Source organism: Myotis lucifugus, unplaced genomic scaffold (assembly GCF_000147115.1).
Source record: "Myotis lucifugus unplaced genomic scaffold, Myoluc2.0 scaffold_2, whole genome shotgun sequence".
NCBI lineage: Eukaryota > Metazoa > Chordata > Mammalia > Chiroptera > Vespertilionidae > Myotis > Myotis lucifugus.
Window position 1 is genome coordinate 29,392,039 of NW_005871050.1, and position 20,568 is coordinate 29,412,606.

A 20,568-nucleotide genomic window follows, 5' to 3' on the forward strand; every position below is an offset into this window, starting at 1 on the left:
CTGATTGCTAAGGTTAGAACTTCCCAGTACTATGTTGAATAAGAGCAGTGAAAGCAGACATTCCTGTCTTGTTCCTGTTCTTAGGAGAAATGCTTTTAGTTTTTGCCATGGGCCTATCATTATTAACAATAACCACAACAGGTACACTAGTGGGTTGTTGTTTGTAATTAAAGACAATACATTTTCTTATAGTAATGTTGCTAAACAGTGTTTCTGTTCCTAAATGAGTCCACAGATTAGTGCATGTGAAATGCTTTGAGGGCTAAAAACTGCAAACCATATGGAAATTATTATTTAACTGATATTTGTAACAAAACTTGTCAAAAAAACAATATAACTGAAATACCTAAAACAAACAAAAGCATTTAAAATGTATCTTAAATATTGGCACATAAGAAAAATACATATTTAATCAGGAGGATCACATGATTGATAAGTTTTTGCGGAGATTGTGAGAGTGAGTTATGGACACATTCAAGGTCCTTAGGTATTGAGAACACTGGTTTGTTATAATGTTCAATTTCATTTAAAAAGAAGTGGAATTACATAAAAGGAAGTTCAAATATTTTAAAAAGGAAGATGGGGCTCCAAGAATGTTTGTGTTTGTGTGTGTGTGTGTGTGTGTGTGTGTGTGTATTTGATTGTGTATATAAGATTATATAAAGTAGAGTAGGAAGAGAAAGGGGATAGAAAAGTAGGTCATGAAATGTGTCCCATGAGGAAAAGTAGGGTACAGAAGCTACCCTTGAATTAGACAATTTCTTGTGCAAACCACCAACTGGTGGAGTTCTTTATAGCAGAATATCATTTCAAGGGAAATGCTAATTTAAAAAACAAGTACACTTGAAATCTATACAATTTTATTAACCAATGTCACCCCTATAAATTCAATAAAATTAAAAAAAACAAGTAACTCAATTTTAATGTCTTCAGTGCAATTTTGATTGAGCTTATATGTTCTGCATATCATTAATAAAGTGTAAAATAAGAACACCATGATTCCTTTCTGCCTTTATTCTAAAAATTCATCCTGTTTTATAGAATTACAAAAACTATTGTCATCAGATGAACCCAATATGTCATGGGTGAAAACTGCCAATATATTTGTTTCTTCATTCTAAGATGTTAAACTTTGCACTAATCTTAAAAGTATTGAAAATAGTAGATATTGAAGAGAGCTAGTGAGAAGAAGAAAGCTTCTTATGTGAAATAAAAATAAATACCAAAAAAGGTGAGGTGTGTGTGTATATACTGGTAGGTGTGTAAGGGGGGATGAAAAAATATAAATAGTGATATAAAGGGTAAAGAGAAAAGAAGTAGTCCATATTAAAATAGAAAAAGTCAGTTCTTCAGTGTTCAAGGTTCATTTTACATATTAAGAAACAAGTGCTAACAAGAAAGAGCCACCCTAACAATTATATGTGTTAGATATATTCAAAAGGCCAAACCAATTTTTTAAAAATTTTCATAGTAGTCTGTAAATCATTTCTATCAAATATGCTTTGTTCCTATTGTTACTATAGTTGCATTATTAATGCTTTCTTTAAGATTTATTAACATTATAGGAGTATTTTTTTTAAATAACTGGTTTTTCTAATTATAAGTATAAAGGTTATTCATTATAGAACGTTCAGAAAATACAAAAAAAAATAATCAGAGAAAAACAATCACCCATAATTTCGCCAACCTGGAATAATCAAGGGAAATATTTTGGTGTATTTTCTTTTTAAAAGTTAAGACTTTTTAGTTTTAGGCAGCATTTACCTAAGCTACTTCAACATTTTATCTGAAATGATAGTGATTAATATCTTGAGAAAAACATATACCAGTACACATATATCAAGTGAGTTCTAGTACCATTGTCTTTCAAAAAAGATAAAAATAAATAGGGTTAGATAGGATTTTGAAAATCACTGATTTATATCTAACTTGAGCATTCAAGCATTAAAACCAAGTAAATCACAACTAGGTTGTAAATATAACAGCCTCCATCAAGTTAGAAATGAATCACCAAATTTTCTTTTTGAAAGAAATCAATATTGTAATAAGCCTACTGATAAATTCAAGCAGTAATTAACTATATACCACTATAATAGGAAGACATACATAGAGCCAATAAAGAAAAAGAACAGAAAATGAATTAACAAAAAGCCTTTGTCCTCTGCTTTGCCCAAAGGGCTTCAAAGTTGGTGTTAACATCAAAATATGGCAACTCTGAACTTGCTTAGTAAGCACATCAAAAGTGCATGTACTCTATGGTTAGAAATAATTCCCTATAGTATGTAGCTGAGGATCACGATAGTTAACTAGCTTTAATGCAGTGAAGATTACTGTTTCTGTGGGTGACTAGGCTCCTACCACATGCTGCAAGACATCATTCCCTCAGGAGGCAAAGTTGACAATTGGGCTGCTTCAAAAATTCTTCATCTTGGTGTGTGCAGTAGTCTTCTGAGATTCTGGTACTGTTCTATTTCTTGATCGAGATGCTGGTTACACAAGTGTGTTCACTTTGTGAAAATTCGCTGAGCTATACACTAATGATTTCTGAATTTTATGGTACGTATTTATGCTTCAATTAAATTTACATACACAAAAAAGTATTCATGGCTAAGCAATACCTGCAGTACCCTATCAAGTACCCTTTAGGGAAAACCCCAACAATAGTTTACAGTTCAGTGACCATCATGAAAAAGAAAAGCCATTTTAGTCAATGAGGTGTTACTTAACCAAGCAAAACAGAAACTGGGTGCAAATCTCATTTGTAAACTGTAGGAATTTCATGGGAGAAAAGGAACTAAAGTAAAATGGTGATCAAAACTTTCAAAAGACCGAGGCCACAATAGGCACTGCATGTGGGTTAGATCACATCAAATTTATGGCTAGTAAGTATATTTTTATGTAAAACTCTCTGGTGCATATTTTGTTTTAAATGTTCTAATTCACACCACTACCTGTCAACATTTCTGCGCTCCCTGTTACTTTTTGGAAGAGATGTTCAAACTGCCTCTAGTCAAAGACTACCACCTTCAACTTATACTAGTAAGAGAACCCTCTTTCTATTTTTAATTACATGGGGAAATGCTTACAATCACAAGCAGCATATAAAACTGTATATCCTATATAATAAAGAGGTAATATGCAAAATAACCATCACACCCTCACAAGATGGCTGTCTACGGCCAGGCCAGCAGGGGGGTTAGTGAGGGACGACCAAACAACTGAACAAGCAGGCTGCATGGGGTGACCAGGCCAGCAAAGGGGCCATGAGGGATGACCAAATGACTGAATAAGCAGGCTGCGTAGGGCAACCAGGCCGGCAGGGGGGCTGTGAGGGGTGACCAAGCCAGCAAGGGAGGTGCAGTTTGGGGAGACCAGGCCAGCAGGGGGGGGGGCAGTAAGAGGTGACCAGGCTGGCGAGGGGGGCAGTTGGGGGCAACCAGGCTGACGGGGGGGGGGCAGTAAAGGGTGACCAGGCCGGCGGGTGGGGCAGTTAGGAGCAACCAGGCCAGAAGGGAGGCGACCTGGCCAACAGCAGGGGCAGTTAGGTGTGATCAGGCTGGCACGCAGAGGCAGTTAGGGGCAACCAGGCAGGCAGGCAGGTGAGTGATTAGGAGCCAGCAGTCCTGGATTGTGAGAGGGATGTCCAACTGTGGGTTTAGGTCCGATCCTGGGGATCAGGCCTAAACCAGCAGTTGGTCATCCCCCAAGGGGTCCCGGATTGGAGAGGGTGCAGGCCGGGCTGAGGGGACCACCCCCCTGTGCACAAAATTCATGTACCAGGCTTCTAGTATAGTATATAATTCTTTAAATAATATGTATGCAGAAAAAAAGAAGAAAATGACAACAAAAACATTCCTAAATGCTAAAATGGTTATATCTATGCATCTTAAATTATACCTATTTTCTTAATACTACATTAATACTCATGAAATAAATAATCATTAAGATAAAAGTAGGATACAAAAATATACCTAGACATGGAAAAAGAGACAGGAAGAAATATTAATGGTACTACCTCTGTGGAATTATGCATAGTTTTTGTTTTTATTTTTAAACTTGTTTTTGTATTTTCTAAGTTTACTGCAAGAAGCATAATTAATTTTATAATAGAAAATAACTTAGAAAATGTCTTTGGTACTCTCCTCTATTTCCTCCATAAGCCTGGGAACAGAGATTAAAAATAGTATTCTATACAAGATAACAGATATTTTACAGGGACTGGGGTGGGGGGGGATTAAAGTTTATTTATATGCTTAGAAAAACAATTTGCTTACCAAACTATATATTTATTTAAGGTTTTTATGTAATAGAATTCCTTATTCATCAACATGTTCAAGGGAAGCATTTTAATTGGAGACATAAATTGAATGCTGGTGTAAATAAAAATTTTAAAACATCTACACTAATAAAAGAGAAAGATGCAAATTGACCATACCTTCGCGACACCCACCAGCCAACCAGGAGTGAGTATGCAAATTAACCCAACAAAGCTGGCAGGTTAATTTGCATACGCAGGTGCCGTGTGGCCAAGGGTGGGGCGGGACCCTTGCATTTTTGCCATGGTGACAACGCAGGCGTTCCACACTGCCCCAGCCAATCCTGGCCTCTGAGCAGCATGGGAAGGTGGAAAGGCAGCTCCAGGCCAGAGAGAGCGTCTCCGGCCAGAGCAAAGGCAGTGCTGGCAGCCAGGGGAAGGAAGGCCCATTCTTGCACGAATCTTCGTGCATTGGGCCTCTATCCAAAATAAAATGGGAAAAGTTCAATGTAAAAATTCATTGTCACTATTTCTTTGTTCCCCAAGTCATTTTGCCATTTGAAACCCATCAACTGGCCCATGATGGTGATCACCATAAAAATTAGGAAACTTGCATTCTTGAAATATTTGTATATTCTTATTTATCCTACTTTACATTAATTATTTTGGGTATTCAGGCAAGAAGCACAGTACATAGCATACAATATATACTTGATAAATGCTTAACACATTTCGTACCGCTCAGGAGTTTTCTCGTGTTTCGCGCTCCATCTGTTAAGGACCGCTCACGAGTGTTCTCGTTTTTCACGCCCATGGAAAAAGGAGCGAATCTAGATACTTATGTAAATTTTGTTTGGTCCCTCTTCATAGAGGAAAATGTTTTACGCAGTACCATACATTAAAAAAGTACTAGGAACTTTAATTGTTTAATTGTTTTTGTAAATAAAAATGTTATAATTATTGAAAAACAACACCTAAAGTGCATTATGATGATTTAAATAATGTGCAGTTTGCCCAAAAATGTGCGGTCCCTGGCGTATGTCTTAGAGATTTCTATGCGGTACGCAATGTGTTAATAAATTGAACTTCAATCCCCTTCCATTAGATACTTTTCTAATGAATCTTATGAACCTCTGGAATTCATGGATATTTAAGGCAACTCCACCCACATTACCAAGCACTTACAGTACAAATATTTCAGCAGGAAATATGAAAATTAATAAAATATTAAAATTATTATGATCTAGTAGGATATGATATATATATATATATAAACAAAATGCAGAAATTACTATAAGAGATGAAGTACTAAGGGAGAAAAGAAAAAATATTATTTTGGTTTTGATGTGGGCTGTGGTGGGAAGAGGAAGAGAAGGAATTGAGAAATACTTCACAGATAAGGAGGCATTTGTGTTGGGTTTTGAAGGTTGAGTAAGTTTTGACCAGCAGAGCTGGGAAGAAAAGAATATGTAAGCAAAAGCAGAAGTACAGGCAAAGAAATGATAATGGAAAGAAGAGAAAAAATGCAGGGATCAACATGAGAGAAGAGGTATATAAAGCTTTAAAAGTAGGTTGGGACTACATTAAGATTCTTCTGAGAAATGTAGTCCAAATTTATAAGTAATGCTATTTTGAACAATGGCATATATGTGATGAAAGGTGTGTACCAGTGGCAATGTAGAAGAAGAACTGGAGGGAAGTAACCACTGAAGGCAGGGAGACCAATTAAATTAGGAGATTAAGCATATGTTCCTAAGAGAAGACATAGGAACTGAAAGCAGAGTAGTAACAGTTGCAGAAAAGAAGGGAACATATGTTAAAAGATTTAAAGTGATAGAATCAACTGGTGTGGCACATATTTATTGGAGGGGGAAATGTTGAGGGCCTAGTTTTGAATGCAAGGAAGAAGAGGTGTTAAATGAATGAGTTAATCTATATATATAAAAGGCTAAGTGACTGACTGTACATCCATCCAACCGTCCAACCGGCAGGTACATATGCCATGCAGTAGCAATTTAGAAATAAACATTGACTCATGCATGCATGATACATATAAAGCTCTCGCTGGTGCCAATTGCATACGTGTTTTATACTACTATTAGGGGCTCGGTGCATGGATTCGTGCACCAGTGGAGACCCTTGGCCCGGATTGTACCCTCTCACAATCCAGGACCCCTCAGGGGATATCAGATAGCCGGTTTTGGCCTGATCCCCACAGGTCTGATCTAGACAGGAGGGAGCCCAATCCCTGAAGGTCCGATCCAGACAGGAGGGAGCCCGATCCTGTGCATTGAGCATATGTCCCCTGGTGGTTAGTGTGTGTCATAGCGACTGGTCGACTAGTCATTTGGTCATTTGGTCAATTAGGTTTTTATATATATAAATATTATATATACTATTTTGACATGTAATTTTTTGCAGTAAGGTAATTAACACACGAATCTTTCTTCTAATTAATTTCCTTTCAATGTGCATGAATTCGTGTACCAGGCCACTAGTAAAATAATAAAAATGAAACAAATGAGAGGCATGAAAAGTCAGATACTGCTTGGGAGAGGATTTCAAAGGAGTGGTCAATAGTATCAATACAATACTGCAGAGATATCAAAAAGGATGTATTTGGAAACAGATTTAGGAATGGTACTTTACTTTGGTAAATTATCACACTCAATCCCCTCTCATCCTCTTTTGAACCTCTCACTCTACTAAAAAGGGTTCTTTTCAAAGTCAAATTCCTAGAAAAGAAAACAGAATAAAAACTAAATATCAAGTGGGTGAGAAGGGATTGGGTAGTGATAAGTCAGCATAAAATACTATCCCAAAGTCTTTGTGAATAGAAAAAAAAATTGGTAGGAGATTGAAGGAGAAGCAGTTATTTGCGAAAACAATGACAAACACAGGTGGATCAAAAGATCATTTTCTTGTAAGGAATTCAGTCTATTCACCCTATTCCTAAAGAGTTTAATTTAGGCCCTGGCTGGTTTACTCAGTGGTTAGAATGTCAACCACGGAGTGAAGGGTCAGGGTTCAGTTCCTGTCAAGGGCACATACCTCTGTTACAGGCTCCCTGTACCACACCAATTGCCAATAGATGTGTCTCTCTCACATCATCTCTCTCCCATTGATGTTTTTCTCTCTCTCCCCCTCCCAATCTCTCTCTCTATGGAAAAAATTAATGGAAAAAATATCCTTGGGTGAGGATTGACAACAATAACAAAAAAGAGTTAAATTTAGGATTTCAGGTAATGTAGACTTTGAAGTACTCTCGGCCATTCATTTTCAAATTGTGTACTACAAACATAAGATTCTATTTTCATTTTCTAAATACATTTAACTATGTTAACTGTGATAAAAAATTATAGCAATTTCCTATATGTCAGTAACTGTCTTAAACACTTCATCTGTATTATTTCATTTAATAACAGCAACTTTATAAGGCAAGTTTATTATTATGCCCATCTTACATAGGAGAAAACTGAGACTTAGAGAAGTAAAATAATGGTCTAAGATTTTAATAATAGTAATTGACAGAGCCAACCTCTTAATATGCTCTACTGTCTTCCAACATTATATAGAAGCAACTGTTTTCTACCCAATAATTAACTTAAACTACTTAGTTCATTCACTTTCTTACAGTGCTCAGAAATAATGCCTCTCCTGCCATACCTTTGAATATGTTTCAAGTTCTTATAAATGTGTTATGGGTTATGAAGGTTGTAGCTCTACACAGATCTTTCAATAAACTTATGCCTGCACATGTTGACTCAAGGAAAATTTGACAAGCAAGTATCTACACCATTTGAACCTGTGGGATGTGCTAAATTAGACAGCATGCAAAGTTCAGACCCATCTGCATGGTGAAAGCAGAACAATTAGTTGCACAATAACAAAAAACATGTGTACCTTGTCTCATTGTGACAATCCTACATTTTAAAAGGCATTAGTGCTTAGTCTAAGTTTGGGTTGCTTCTTATCTTATTTTCGTAGTTAAGAAATATGAATAGTAATTAAACTTTGAAACCAAAATATTCTCTTAATTTCTTCCAGGTTTCTGGATCAATTTGACTGAAAAATATTGAGAGATAGCAAGGCAAGCTGTTAATAAATGTATATCATTTACAATTATCTGTGTGAATCAGGATTTTCTGAATACTTTGCAACCCAAATAATACTATACAGAAATAAACTGCATGAGTTGATACAAAGCTACAGCTTACCTTTTGTAAAATGTCAGTATACATAAAAACAGCCTCATTTTTCTAATCAATTGCTCTTACATAGTGGAATTTCTCTCTGATAAACAACAGTTTTAAAGCAACTGTTCTAAAAACAGTTCTAAGCCAGAACTAAACCAATTAGTTCTGTTGTCTTGGAACAAATGGGTCTTCATGGTCATAGGATTGTAATAGGTAAGAGTGTGGATGCTCAGCATAAACTCAAAGATTAAACAATTTAAGCACAGTCCCCTGTGACAGTGGGTGAAGAGAGATTTTGTGAACAAAGAAGACAACACTGGCTTTTCCACATTTGGTGACCCTTGTGCAATTCATAGCAATACATATTGAAATAATCAACACTTAAACCTCAGTACTAACTCTCTGCCACTAAGATCCAACATAGGTCGTTTTTGACCAGAGATTACAATGAACCCTAGGATTTATCTCAGGAATGAGCAAAACAAATGAGAAATAGCACTTTGCCAAATGTTCAACAATACACGTGAAAGAGTGATTTCCCCCATGTTGAAAAGTAATTTCTCCAGAAGTTCAAGAGATAAATGTGATTCCATACCTCAAGGAACCAGTTAGCTTTTTTATAGCTAATTAGTCTAATGGTAAACTTTGCCATAGTCATAATCTCAGATAATAAGAAATCTTTAAAGTATTAAAATACCTTTCTGGATGTAATTTAATTAAGTGATCAACATTTAGGGGTTTATTTCTATACTAGAGACCTGGTGCACGAGATTCATGCATTGGGTGGGGGGAGGGCTGCGCCCTCTTACAGTCCTGGACTCCTTGCTCCTTACCACCTGCCTGCAGCAGAGGCAGGAGAGGCTCCTGTCACCGCTGCTGCACTCACTAGCCATGAGCCTGGCTTCTGGCTGAATGGCACTCCCCCTGTGGGAGCGCACTGACCACGAGGGGGCAGCTTCTGCATGGAGCATCTGCCCCCTGGTGGTCACTGTGCGTCATAGCGACCGGTTGTTCCGCCAGTTCGGTCTATTTGCATATTAGGCTTTTATTATATTGGATAGTATTCTGAAGCAAAACAGCCATGATTAGATTCCCAGTGTTTTCATGTCTTCAAACTAACAGTTGCATAATCATATATTTGTATGTTATTTTTTTACATCTTGTTAGCATCAACTTATTATCATAATTAACTTTGAGTGTTTATTATCTGCTAGGTAGTTTACACATGTTATCATTAATAATCACAGCAATGTAAATATTATAGCCATCTTATGGATAGGGAAACTGAGACTCAGTAAAGTTAAATAATCTGACTAAGGACACAAAGCTATTGTATGGTAAATCCAGAATTTGATTCACATTCTTTTTAAAAAATATAGTTTTATTGATTTCAGAGAGGAAGGGAGAGGGAGAGAGATAGAAACATCAATGATGAGAGAGAATCATAGATCGGTTGCCTCCTGCACACCCCACACTGGAGATCAAGCCGGCAATGAGGGCATATGCCCTGACCAAGAATCCAACCTTGACCTCCTGGTATATAGGTTGACACTCAACCACTGAGCAACACCAGATGGGCTCACATTGCCATTTCTTGTCCACGTTTCCTCCACCACTACTTCTTTTTGTCCTCCACCCTTTCTCTGCCAACAAGGCAGTCTGCTATCCAAAATTCAGCACTTTAGAAACCAAGGTGTATGCAGAGTGCTGGGCACACAGTGGTAGTGCAACAAAATTTAATTTTATTACCCCTAAAACTATCAGATAAATATTAAGCTTATATCCTTAACAGAATTAGGATGAAAATAGTTTAAGTAGAAACTCTTTAATTAAAGACTACTCTTCAATTCCAAATAATTTATGCAAGCAAATCTCATTTGGGGGAGACAAAGTCAAACCCTTGCATTTAAATAGCCAATTAAAATGTAAGGACTTTAAAATTTACCAAGTTCTTATTCTTCATTTTTATTAGCTTTTAAGAAAGGAGTAAGTAAAAAACAAAAACAAAAAACACCCACAAAAAACTCACAGACAGCCAACATTATGGTGGATTACCAGAGGGAAAAGGGGGTAGGGGTGGTAGAAGAGGGTAAAGGGGGGGATAAATGGTGATGAAGGAGACTTGACTCAGGTGATGAACACACAATACATTATACACATAATGTATTATTGAACTATACACTTGAAACCTTTATAATTTTATTAACCAATGTCACCCCCATAAATTCAATTCAAGGTGGGCAGGGGCTGGGTGGAGGGGGGGAAATGGGGGACAACTAAAGTAGTGTCAACAATAAAAAAGTACAAGGGAAAAAAGAGAAAAAGAGTAATTTCATTCTAATCAATGAACTATCAACCAAGAGAGATACAGTTGCTCCTTTAATCAATATAAAATCTAAGAATCACAGCAGGAAGGAATCACAGGAAGGAATATTAGAGTTCATCTAGTTCACTGTTGTCTCAGAACACTCTGCCAACTTGGCTTCCAACTCCTACCTCTATCATTTGACAAAGTAACTAGTACAAGGTTATAAAGCTGGTAGAGGCAAAGAAGAGCCTAAAATCTCCTGAGTTCCAGTTCAGTCTTCTTTCCATTAAGCCACCCAGGCACTCAATTCAAGTGCTCTCTAGGCAGTGCTAGACACAATGTTTTAGGAGAAAAAACACACAAAAATCCCTGTAAGTACTTAAATAAATAGATTCATTTCTCCAGTAACTCCTAAAAGGCTAATCCTATTAGCTAAACTTGACTGAGAAAGATGTTGTGTCTTTATAGGCCTTATTTCATTTCATCCTCAAGGCAAACCTATGGGAGTAGTTCTTAGTTCTTTCCCATTTAATTGTTGAGGGAAATCAGACTCAGACTTCAAATAACTTGTCCAAGGTCACAGAACTAGTAAGCAATGGAACCGGAATTCCAAGGCCTGACTTGAGGCCCAGCTGTCAACAACTGTGATATATTGCTATTATGTCTTTATGTCTCTTCCTTTTTCTTCCAAAAATTGTTTCTTTGTCTTCTGGGCTAAGATCACTATATATATATATTTACAATTATATATGGATATATATATATATATATATATATATATATATATATATATGGATATCTAATTACAATTAAGGAAAAGGTTTCCGGAAGGATAACTGCAGAGGGAAAAATTGTAACCCACATCATCTCCAGAAATTAAAGACCCACTTTGACTACTTTTCCCAAAGTCTAGGCTTTTGCTATCCTTATGCATAAACCTCTTCTTTTTTCAATAACATTAATCACCTCTTTTGTCACTTTTCAAAGGCAAAAGAAAGCACTGATACCAACAAACACTTGGGCCCTGAGACCCCTGGGCAGAGAAGAGCCCAAGAGTAAAGCAAAGTTGCCACCAAAACTGCAATGAGGTTAACAGGGCACAGTAACACAATCTTTGTACCTGATCCTAGGAAACACGAAGAGAAAAACAGGGAGAGGCGAGGGGAAAATCTGCTGCAGGCCTGAGGTTGTTAAACAGGAAAAGAGTGAGGAAGGGATTTTCAGGAAGCCTTCTCCCAAGACATTTCAAAACCAATGTCCACCACCAATTAATCCAATGCAAGGCACCCTTGTGAAACACCAGGTAAAGGCGACACAAAGAGCCCCAACACTCCTCCAGTTGCCAGCCTCCGCATTCTGTTTGTCTTACCCTTTTCTACCAGAGAGACAAATTGTAAAGGGTTTTTCCGCCCAACCCCCAAGGCAGGGTAAATCGCCCAGAGAAGAGGCCCCTGTTTTATTCCGTGGGGACGGAACGGGCACTGGTTTTCTTTCGGAGCAAAGGGAGAGGAGGAGGAGAGCATCGAGGAAAATAAGAGAAACTGGCCTTGGAAGGGGTTTGAAAAGGCACAATTTAGTAGCTGCACTCACCCGGGTGAGACATGGGGATGACCTCATTGCGGGTCCCTGGGAAGTTAAAGATGACGGCTCCAGACGCCCCTCTCTCTTGAGCCAGATGGATCTTGTCTGCGAAGGTGCAGCCCCCTCCGCGCTGGATGAGGGCCAACCAAGAGACATGAACGCTGCGTCCCCAGTCCCCCGGGACCGTGGGCACCGTGAAATTCGTGTGCGGGTTACAGGCATTGAGAGCCCCTGGCCCGTCGGGCGGTACCAGGACCCCAGCCACTGGCTCGAGCGGCGAATCCTGGCCGTACACGCCCTCCTCGCTGAGCTCCCACACGGTGCGGTTCACTCCGGTGTGCGGAACCCGCCAGGACACGTTGAGGTACGCGGTCCACACAGCTTCGGCTCCCCGGGAGCCGGGGGCTTGCGGACTCAGGGCCAGCAGAAAGCACCACGCCAGCAACCGGGAAAAGCCGCAGCTACCGCGGTAGGAGACCCCGGCCCCGGGCGGTGGCCCCATGGCGCGCGCGCTCTGCGGTTCCCTAGGGCCCGTGACACGCGCCCTCCTAGCTGGCGGCAGGACCTAGGCCTTGACCAGGTGCGCGCCAGGTGGGGAGGGGCGGGGAGACACTTGCGCGAGCAGCGAGCTCCGTTCCAGCCCAGAGGCACGTATCCTCTGAGTAGACGCTGCCGCAGAAGCAGCCTGTCGCCGCTCCAGTACTCTTCGCTTTCGCTGCGGCCGCGGCCGCGTAGGGCTCTGGGGCTTTGGCACGAAGCTCCGCCCAGCCGACTGGGGGTAGAGGTGGCTGGGAGGAGGAAAGGACACTGCGGGATCCCCCTCTTAAAAGGGTAACAGTATGGACAGAGTAGGAACTGAGGCCGTGTAGCCAGGTGTGTCGCGTGGTTTTAGACAAAATGGACAGGTGAGGAGCTAGAATCTGCTAAATTAAAAAAGCTCTTTGGTAGCATTCGAGTTTGTTTTGATTTTTCAGTAGCACATTTTTCATCCTAACATTTGCCTAAAAAGCTTTTCAGGCTTAAGGTGCCAGAATGTGAAAGTACTTCTAAAAAGCGCAGATCCGAAGGTTCTGAGTTCTAGTAAAGAGAATTTGGGTAATTGGGTGGTGCTGTGGGCAGGCCCTTTATTGAGTCTCAAGAGGAAGGGAGAGGCAGGAAAAGCGCATTAACACACACACACACACACATTCTGCTCCAATGTGTGTGTGTGTCATACCTGTGTATTTCCCTCTTACCCTTACCCCATGTGAAATATACTGCATAGAGACCCCTTCTAAAAGTAATCTGAGTCTTCAAAAAGAGAATTTCGTTTTCACACATGTCAACTAAGACTCTTTTCTTTGTCGTCCACAAACCAAGTTTATCCAAATAGATATGTCTGTACAATTCATGACATTAACTACATCATCTTTCTTCATTAACCACTAACTAAAAGAAGTGTGACTCACCTTGACAATTCACTCATGACACTATTGCATTATCATTTCTCCTAACTTTAAGTGTACAATTTTTATGCACTCTGTTGGTTATTACATTTAGTGGGTGCTCAATAAATATGCATTGGATTAAACCTAATTAATACATCTGGTTTCAGATAACTTTTGACCTTGGAGAAATTATTTTTCTGTGCCTCAGTGTCTCCATCATCTGTAAAATGAGGATAATAATAGTACCTACCTCTTAGAGTTGTTCAGATGGTTAAATGAGTTTACATGTGTAAAAGCACTTGAGACAGTACTAAGCAGAATGTAAAAATTATATCTGTTAAACTATTTTTAAGCAGGTTCAGGGACACAATACTTTTAAAATAATCTTAAAGTTGTTACTTTGAGGTAATAATCAGAGAAAATGATGTTCAGAATGTTCAGCTTTAGTAACTTTTTCAGTCCAAAGAAATATAATTTACTTTATCCAGTCCAACATTTGTTAAATTCCTGACCAATCACTCCCCTCAGTCTCGGCCCAACATTTACTTAATCAATATTATTCCCCAAAATTAAGCATGTGACAATTTGCACTTCATACTTTTATAGCTCGAGATAAACCTAGTGCAGTGGTCAGCAAACTCATTAGTCAACAGAGCCAAATATCAACAGTACAATGATTGAAATTTCTTTTGAGAGCCAAATGTTTTAAATTTAAACTATATAGGTAGGTACATTGTTATTAACTTAATTAGGGTACTCCTAAGGCTTAGGAAGAGCCACACTCAAGGGGCCAAAGAGCCGCATGTGGCTCGAAAGCCGCAGTTTGCTGACCACGGACCTAGTGGAAAGTTAATATCATAATCAAATAGCACCTAGAATCCAAATAAATGGGCATGAACCCTAGGAATTGAAATGTACTTTAGATATCACAGGGGTAGGTATATGGGGCCAATAGCATGGCACTCATATCTATTAATGATGTTAATCTCTAAGATAAAAATTAACTAGGGAAAAGAAAATGGTAGGATCAGCCACCTCTCAGAAATAGTACAATTCCAGAAATTGTCTGAATTTGTTAGTGAAGAGCTCTCAAAATTCAATCAATATTACCTGTATGACAATCAACCATATTGTAATTTGAAGAAACAATGTGTTCAAAAGAAAAGAAATATTTTTGTAAAGTACCTACAAAAATGAAGTTTGTTAACATTCTTTCTTTCTTTTTAAAAAAATAAATATTTATTGCACATCTACTGAATACCGGCCATGGGCTAAGCATTGGGGTAAAAAAATAAGACATGAATTCTGTTTTCAAAAGTTAACTTTGATGAAACCAACAAGCAAACTTGTGATTGCCGAATAGAGTACTACATGTATATAGTGTAAGTGCTCTGATAGAGGTATGCATAGGGCAGTAGTGGGTAATAAAAGAGAAGAGGAACCTAACCCACTGGAAAATAAGGAAAAGCTTTCCAGAGGAGGTTATACCTGTGCTGACTTTGAGAAGGTTAGCTTTTCTAGGCATAGAAGGGAAAGTATTGAGGCATGAAACTGAAAATGTTGGGTAGCAACAAACACTACAGGCTCTATAAACAATATGGTTGGATACAACCCAGAGCACAAGAGATAAAGTTGTAGAGGTCCACGAGGGTCATTTCTTGAGAGTCCTTTGGGTAAAGCTAGGGAGTTTGGACTTTATCCAAAAGCAAGCAGTAATATGACCAGGGTTTAAAAGGGGAGTAATATATAATTAGATATGAATTTTAGAGATCATTATGGCTTCTCTGTATACAATAGATTGGAGGGGAAAAGAGTAGAAACAGGGAGTCCAGATAGAAGGTTGTTGGCAGTGCTCCAGGTAAGGGATGAAGGTGGCCTGGATAAACAGGTAGTGGAAATGAAGATATATAGATAAATTGGGAATGTACTTTGGATGTAGAATCAATAGGACTTGTTTGGGTTATAAAAGAGAGACAAGAGTTAGGGATGTCTCTGAAGCTTTGGTTTGGAAGACTGGGTGACACTTGATTAATCAGGAAGAAGTTTTTAAATTTATAGAATGTGTAGGAGGGGGAGATGAGTCCAGTGTAGACAAATTGATTTTCAGGTATCTATGATATAACTAGGTCGAACTCTCTTGTAGGCAGTTGGTGGATTTTATGATTACTGAACACCTGACACTGGAGAGGTATGGGTATACAGAGACAAAAGAAACAGTCCCTGCCCTCAATGAGTTCACAGTTTAGTAGGAAAGTCAAAGAGGTAAACAGACAATAATGTACAGTGTAATAAATGTTATGACTGGAGAAAACATTGGATGCTATGGCAACATGGGTGTGGCTGAGTCTTTTAGAACAAATAAAGTTAATCAAGCAAAGAGAGTAAGGATATTCAGGCATAGGCAATAGTATATTACATAAGAACAACAGGAAACATCCAAGGAACTAACATTCAGTAGTTAGGTATGGTGGGCATATAAGTTGCAAAGAGGGAGCCAAGGAAAGTAACACTGGTCAACTAGATTATGCCAGAACATGAAGAGTGTAGAAAACTATGTTAAAGAGTGTGAACTCAATACACATACAAACACATTTGAGTGCGTGCATGCGTGACACACACACATAAAGTAAATATGGCAAAAGAATTATTATTAAATCCAGATGATGGGTATATAAGTGCTCAATGTATTATTTTTGAAATTTTCTCCATATTTTAAACTTTTTGTAATGATGAGTTTAAAATTATGAATTTATATTAAAGTATGTGGAACAAAGGAATATGATCAGATTTAGGACTAAATAGATCCTCTGGATTATATTAAGGGCAAGACAGGACACAGAGAGACTAGTGAGGAAGCTAATATCCTCAGTACTATTCTGGAGGTCTTTCTCAATTGTGGAGATGGAGGTATCAGACTATTAACCATTAAAATTACCTCATGAACTCCCCTTGCTATGAATTCATCCTTACCAAGCAACCTTATTATTAGTATTTAGCTCCTCATGTAAATATGCCTACAGGGAGATAATGTACTGATGGGCAAACACTAGTATCTGGTCCACTTGGAATTATACTTCTCGTTATAAATTAATCAATTAGTATTCTGGCTTATATATTGGTATTTTGTGAATTTACTTAAGTGTGAGTCAGTCTCCAGGATCTCAGTCTCTGGTTATACTACCAATCAAAGTTCAAAGCTCACAAACCAGACTCTGTCAATGTCCTTCCACTCTATGGAGATTTGTCTGGGTAACTCTCTGGCTTTCCCCAGAGATGGGTAGCCAGCATCGAACCTCTGCTTGAACACTTCTGGTATCAGAGATTACTACCTCACAAAGCATTAGATCCTGAGTAATACTATAATTTTCTTGTTGGAAAGTTCATATAAGTATTGTTTGTCTTTGTTTTGGTCCTCCCTCTTCCTCCCACCCAACTCTTCCTACCCAGGGTCCCCAGAGTTTCCATGCTATTTCCTGGCTGTATCACCACCCCATCAGGGTCTTTGCTTTGAGCAGTTTCCCTGTACCAGACAGACCTCACCTGATTCCTGGCCCTCAAACCAAATTTACTAGTCCTAGATGTATTCCCTCAGGATCCTTCTGTACCTAAGGCTAAGAACAGCTACTGCTCATTGAGCATTTATTGTGTGCTTTACATGCATCATCTCAGTTGATTCTCACAACCATTGGTCATTATCTCAAATTTCAGAAGAGGGGATTAGAGAGAATTAGCAAGTTACCTAAGATCATATAGCTTATAATCAAATTAGGATTCTAATGCAGTTCTGACTGTAAGTATTAATAGCTGAATAGTGAGTGATTCAATACCTTGCCTCGGGAGAGTGGCATTTGCACTTCAACATTGCCTTATACCAAAGAAACAAAGTTCAAGTGAAATGTTTCTTGTACACATTTCAGGCACTGTGACCAGCGAGGGAGATATATTTGGGCCAGGATTCTTTTTGAATTCCTCAAATCTTACCACAATGGCTATCCCTGCCAAACATTTGTATAAGCAATACTGAACAGAAAGCTGTCCTGAGCAGTGCACTATCTAATGATGAACTGACAAACAGAGCAGCATCCAGCAGAAGTAACAGCAGGACACCACTGTGGCCGATTAAGTTTCCAGTCACACTGAGTTTCTGCAGAGGTGCAGAGACAGACCTCTGCAAGAAATGAGACATCACATATGGATTCTTACTATTAAATAAATGGCAAGGCACCATCTAGGACAACTATTGTCCTGGCATCTAAGCAATGCTGTGCTACACAGCTCGACAAAATAGGTGTAGAGAATGTGTGGAGAAGGGATGGCAATAAATTTTCACTCTAAGCAGCTGCTCTACAAATACCAAGAAGAAAATGATGGGAGTGTGCAATGAGAGAACAGTCAAAGAAAACAAAGCAAAAAGTTAGATATGATGCTGCAACAAGCTTTCAAATAATATAACATCACTTGTAAATGCAAGTAAACCCCAGCCAGCTCAAGTGGGTATACAACCATTAGAAAACAGGGGATTTTTAAAAAGAAACTTTCATGAAAAGAAAAGACAGAGTTTCAGAGAGTGGCTTTAGAACAGAAGTTTGCTATCTGTGAAATTAAGAAGAATTTTTTCAAATCCATAATATTAATAGCTAACATTGAGATCTACTGTGGGCCAGGTACTTATACCTAGGACATAAGTATTATATACTGCATCTTAGAGAAGAAGAAACTGAGGCTCAGGTTAAGAAACTTGTTGAGGTCACCCAAGTAATCGAATGACAGATTTAGAATTTGACCCCACGTCTTAGTACAAAACTACACTCTTCCCATTGTAGCACTTTCCACTCTATACAACACTATCTTCAAAAGTAGAGGTAGGGTCTGGCCTGTGTGGCTTGGTGGTTGAGTGTCGACCCATGAACCAGGAGGTTACAGTTGATTCTATCAGGACACATGCCCCAGTAAGGACATGCAGGAGGCAGCTGATAGATGATTCTCTCTCATCATTGATATTTCTACCTCTCCCTCTCTCTAAAATCAATAAAAACATATTTTTAAAAAAGTAGAGGTAGGAAGGAAACATTTATTGATAACCTACTATGTGTCAGGCACTTCACATGTATTAATGATATCATTTGATTCTTACAATGGATAATAAAATTCTACTATATAATAACTAGCCCAGTGCACGAATTCGTGCATGGGTGGGTCCGGCCGGCCCGGCCCCAATCGGGGTAGATCAGGGCAGGGCCTGTCGGGAGGAGGAGATAGTGGGAGGTTGGCTAGCTGGCCTGGGCCTGATCAGGGCCAGGCCAGCTGTGGGGAGGGGCCATGGTCAATTGGCTAGCGGGCCCTGCCCCTGATTGGGGTGGGGGGGCAATTGGGGGTGGGACTGTGGGCGGTGGGCTGGTTGGCCTCACCCCTGATTGGGGGGGCGGCAATAGGGGATGGGGCCAGCCAGGGGGAGGGGCTGCAGGAGGGGCTGGCCCGCCCCCTATTGGGGTAGGAGGGGCGATCAAGGGTGGGGACGGCTGGGGGGAGGGGCCACAGGAGGTTGGCCAATGGCCCCACCTCCTGATCGGGCTGGTTCGCTGGCTGCAGTGGGCATCGTAGCAACCGGTTGTTCCAGTCGTTACGGCTTTCTGGTCGCTGGCTTTTTATATATATGGATTCCCATTTCTCAGATGGGGAAAATGAGGCTCAGAAAGGTGAAGTATCTTGCCAAAGGTCACACAGTAAGTGGCAGAAGTGAAATTCACATGGGAGTATGACTCCAAATTCTACATCATTTTCTGTACTGCCTTTCCACATAGATAGTGAGGATATTATTACAATGTGGAAAGAATGGGTGTTTTTCAGCCACATCTAGTAACATATTTTAGCACACTAATAAACCCCTCATTAGAGGACCCTGATTTTTTGCTGAGCAGCACCAAAAATCCTCTATAACAAAGATTATGGGAGTATACTAGCACTTGGAGTGCGGGTGAATTTCCCGCCAAAATATAAGATGGCTCTGTCTTTTGGTTTTGTTCCATCCACCAAAAGGGTGGATTACAAATATTTGGTAATACGCAGTTACAATCGGCCCGAGTTTACACGTTTCCCGCACTCCACCGCAAATCTATATGAACCGAGTTAAAGACGGCTCCCGCGGAGTACGCGCAATTCACGCGAGCCGACTTAACTCGTTTCCCGCACTCCAAGTGCTAGTACTATTTAGTCAAGTGCTTCATTACCATTTATATATATCTACATCTTAGTTGTACACACTTGCTCACATGAGAGTGTGGAGAGGAGTACCTAAAATCTGTGTTATGTGTTTTATGTCCACTGATGAAAACTGGTACAGAAAGGACTTGTATTGATGGAGGACAATACAGAAATTTTGAGCTAAATTGTGTTGACTTGCTTGCTACTGGAGGATTAGGATAGCTATCTTGCATTTGGGAAGATTATTGAGGGGATCCCAGATGGCTAAAATGGGATAAGAGTGGGGAAGGGCCCAAGGCATGGGAGCAGGAATGGCTTCAGGGAAAAGTTGGGCAGGGGAGTTGCTGGAGGGAACGATGGACATGAGTGGGCTTTTACCTTCCATTATCAGGGCAATCTACTTGGGAAACTCATCTGGTCTCATGCTATCTCCTCTCCTTCCTTTTCATATTTCTAGTAGGATGAATATTTCAAAAGAATTAAATCTGTGATCACAAGAGATTTATGTATGTTATTAAAAAAAACAATTACTTGGGGAAACTGGGAGAGAAAAGTTTTTAATGAACTGTGCCCTACAGATAAGACCACATATTGGAGATT

General features: G+C 39.4%; 1 protein-coding gene and 1 pseudogene across 4 annotated transcripts in view; both read right to left on the reverse strand.

The window, feature by feature from the left end:
- Window positions 1–12,475, reverse strand: part of LOC102427795 — a 26,791-nt pseudogene extending 14,316 nt beyond the window's left edge.
- RNF128 (ring finger protein 128, E3 ubiquitin protein ligase) overlaps window positions 1–13,099 on the reverse strand; it is a 114,502-nt gene extending 101,403 nt beyond the window's left edge. The window contains exon 1 of one of the 4 annotated variants that reach the window (XM_006082276.3): window positions 12,350–13,099. In XM_006082276.3, coding sequence (XP_006082338.1) covers window positions 12,350–12,842 — 493 coding nt within the window. In that variant the 5' untranslated portion in view covers window positions 12,843–13,099. The remainder of the gene's footprint in view (window positions 1–12,349) is intronic. The other 3 variants (XM_023758803.1, XM_014459729.2, XM_023758805.1) reach the window with 3 other exon arrangements.
- Between the last annotated feature and the right edge of the window lie 7,469 nt (window positions 13,100–20,568).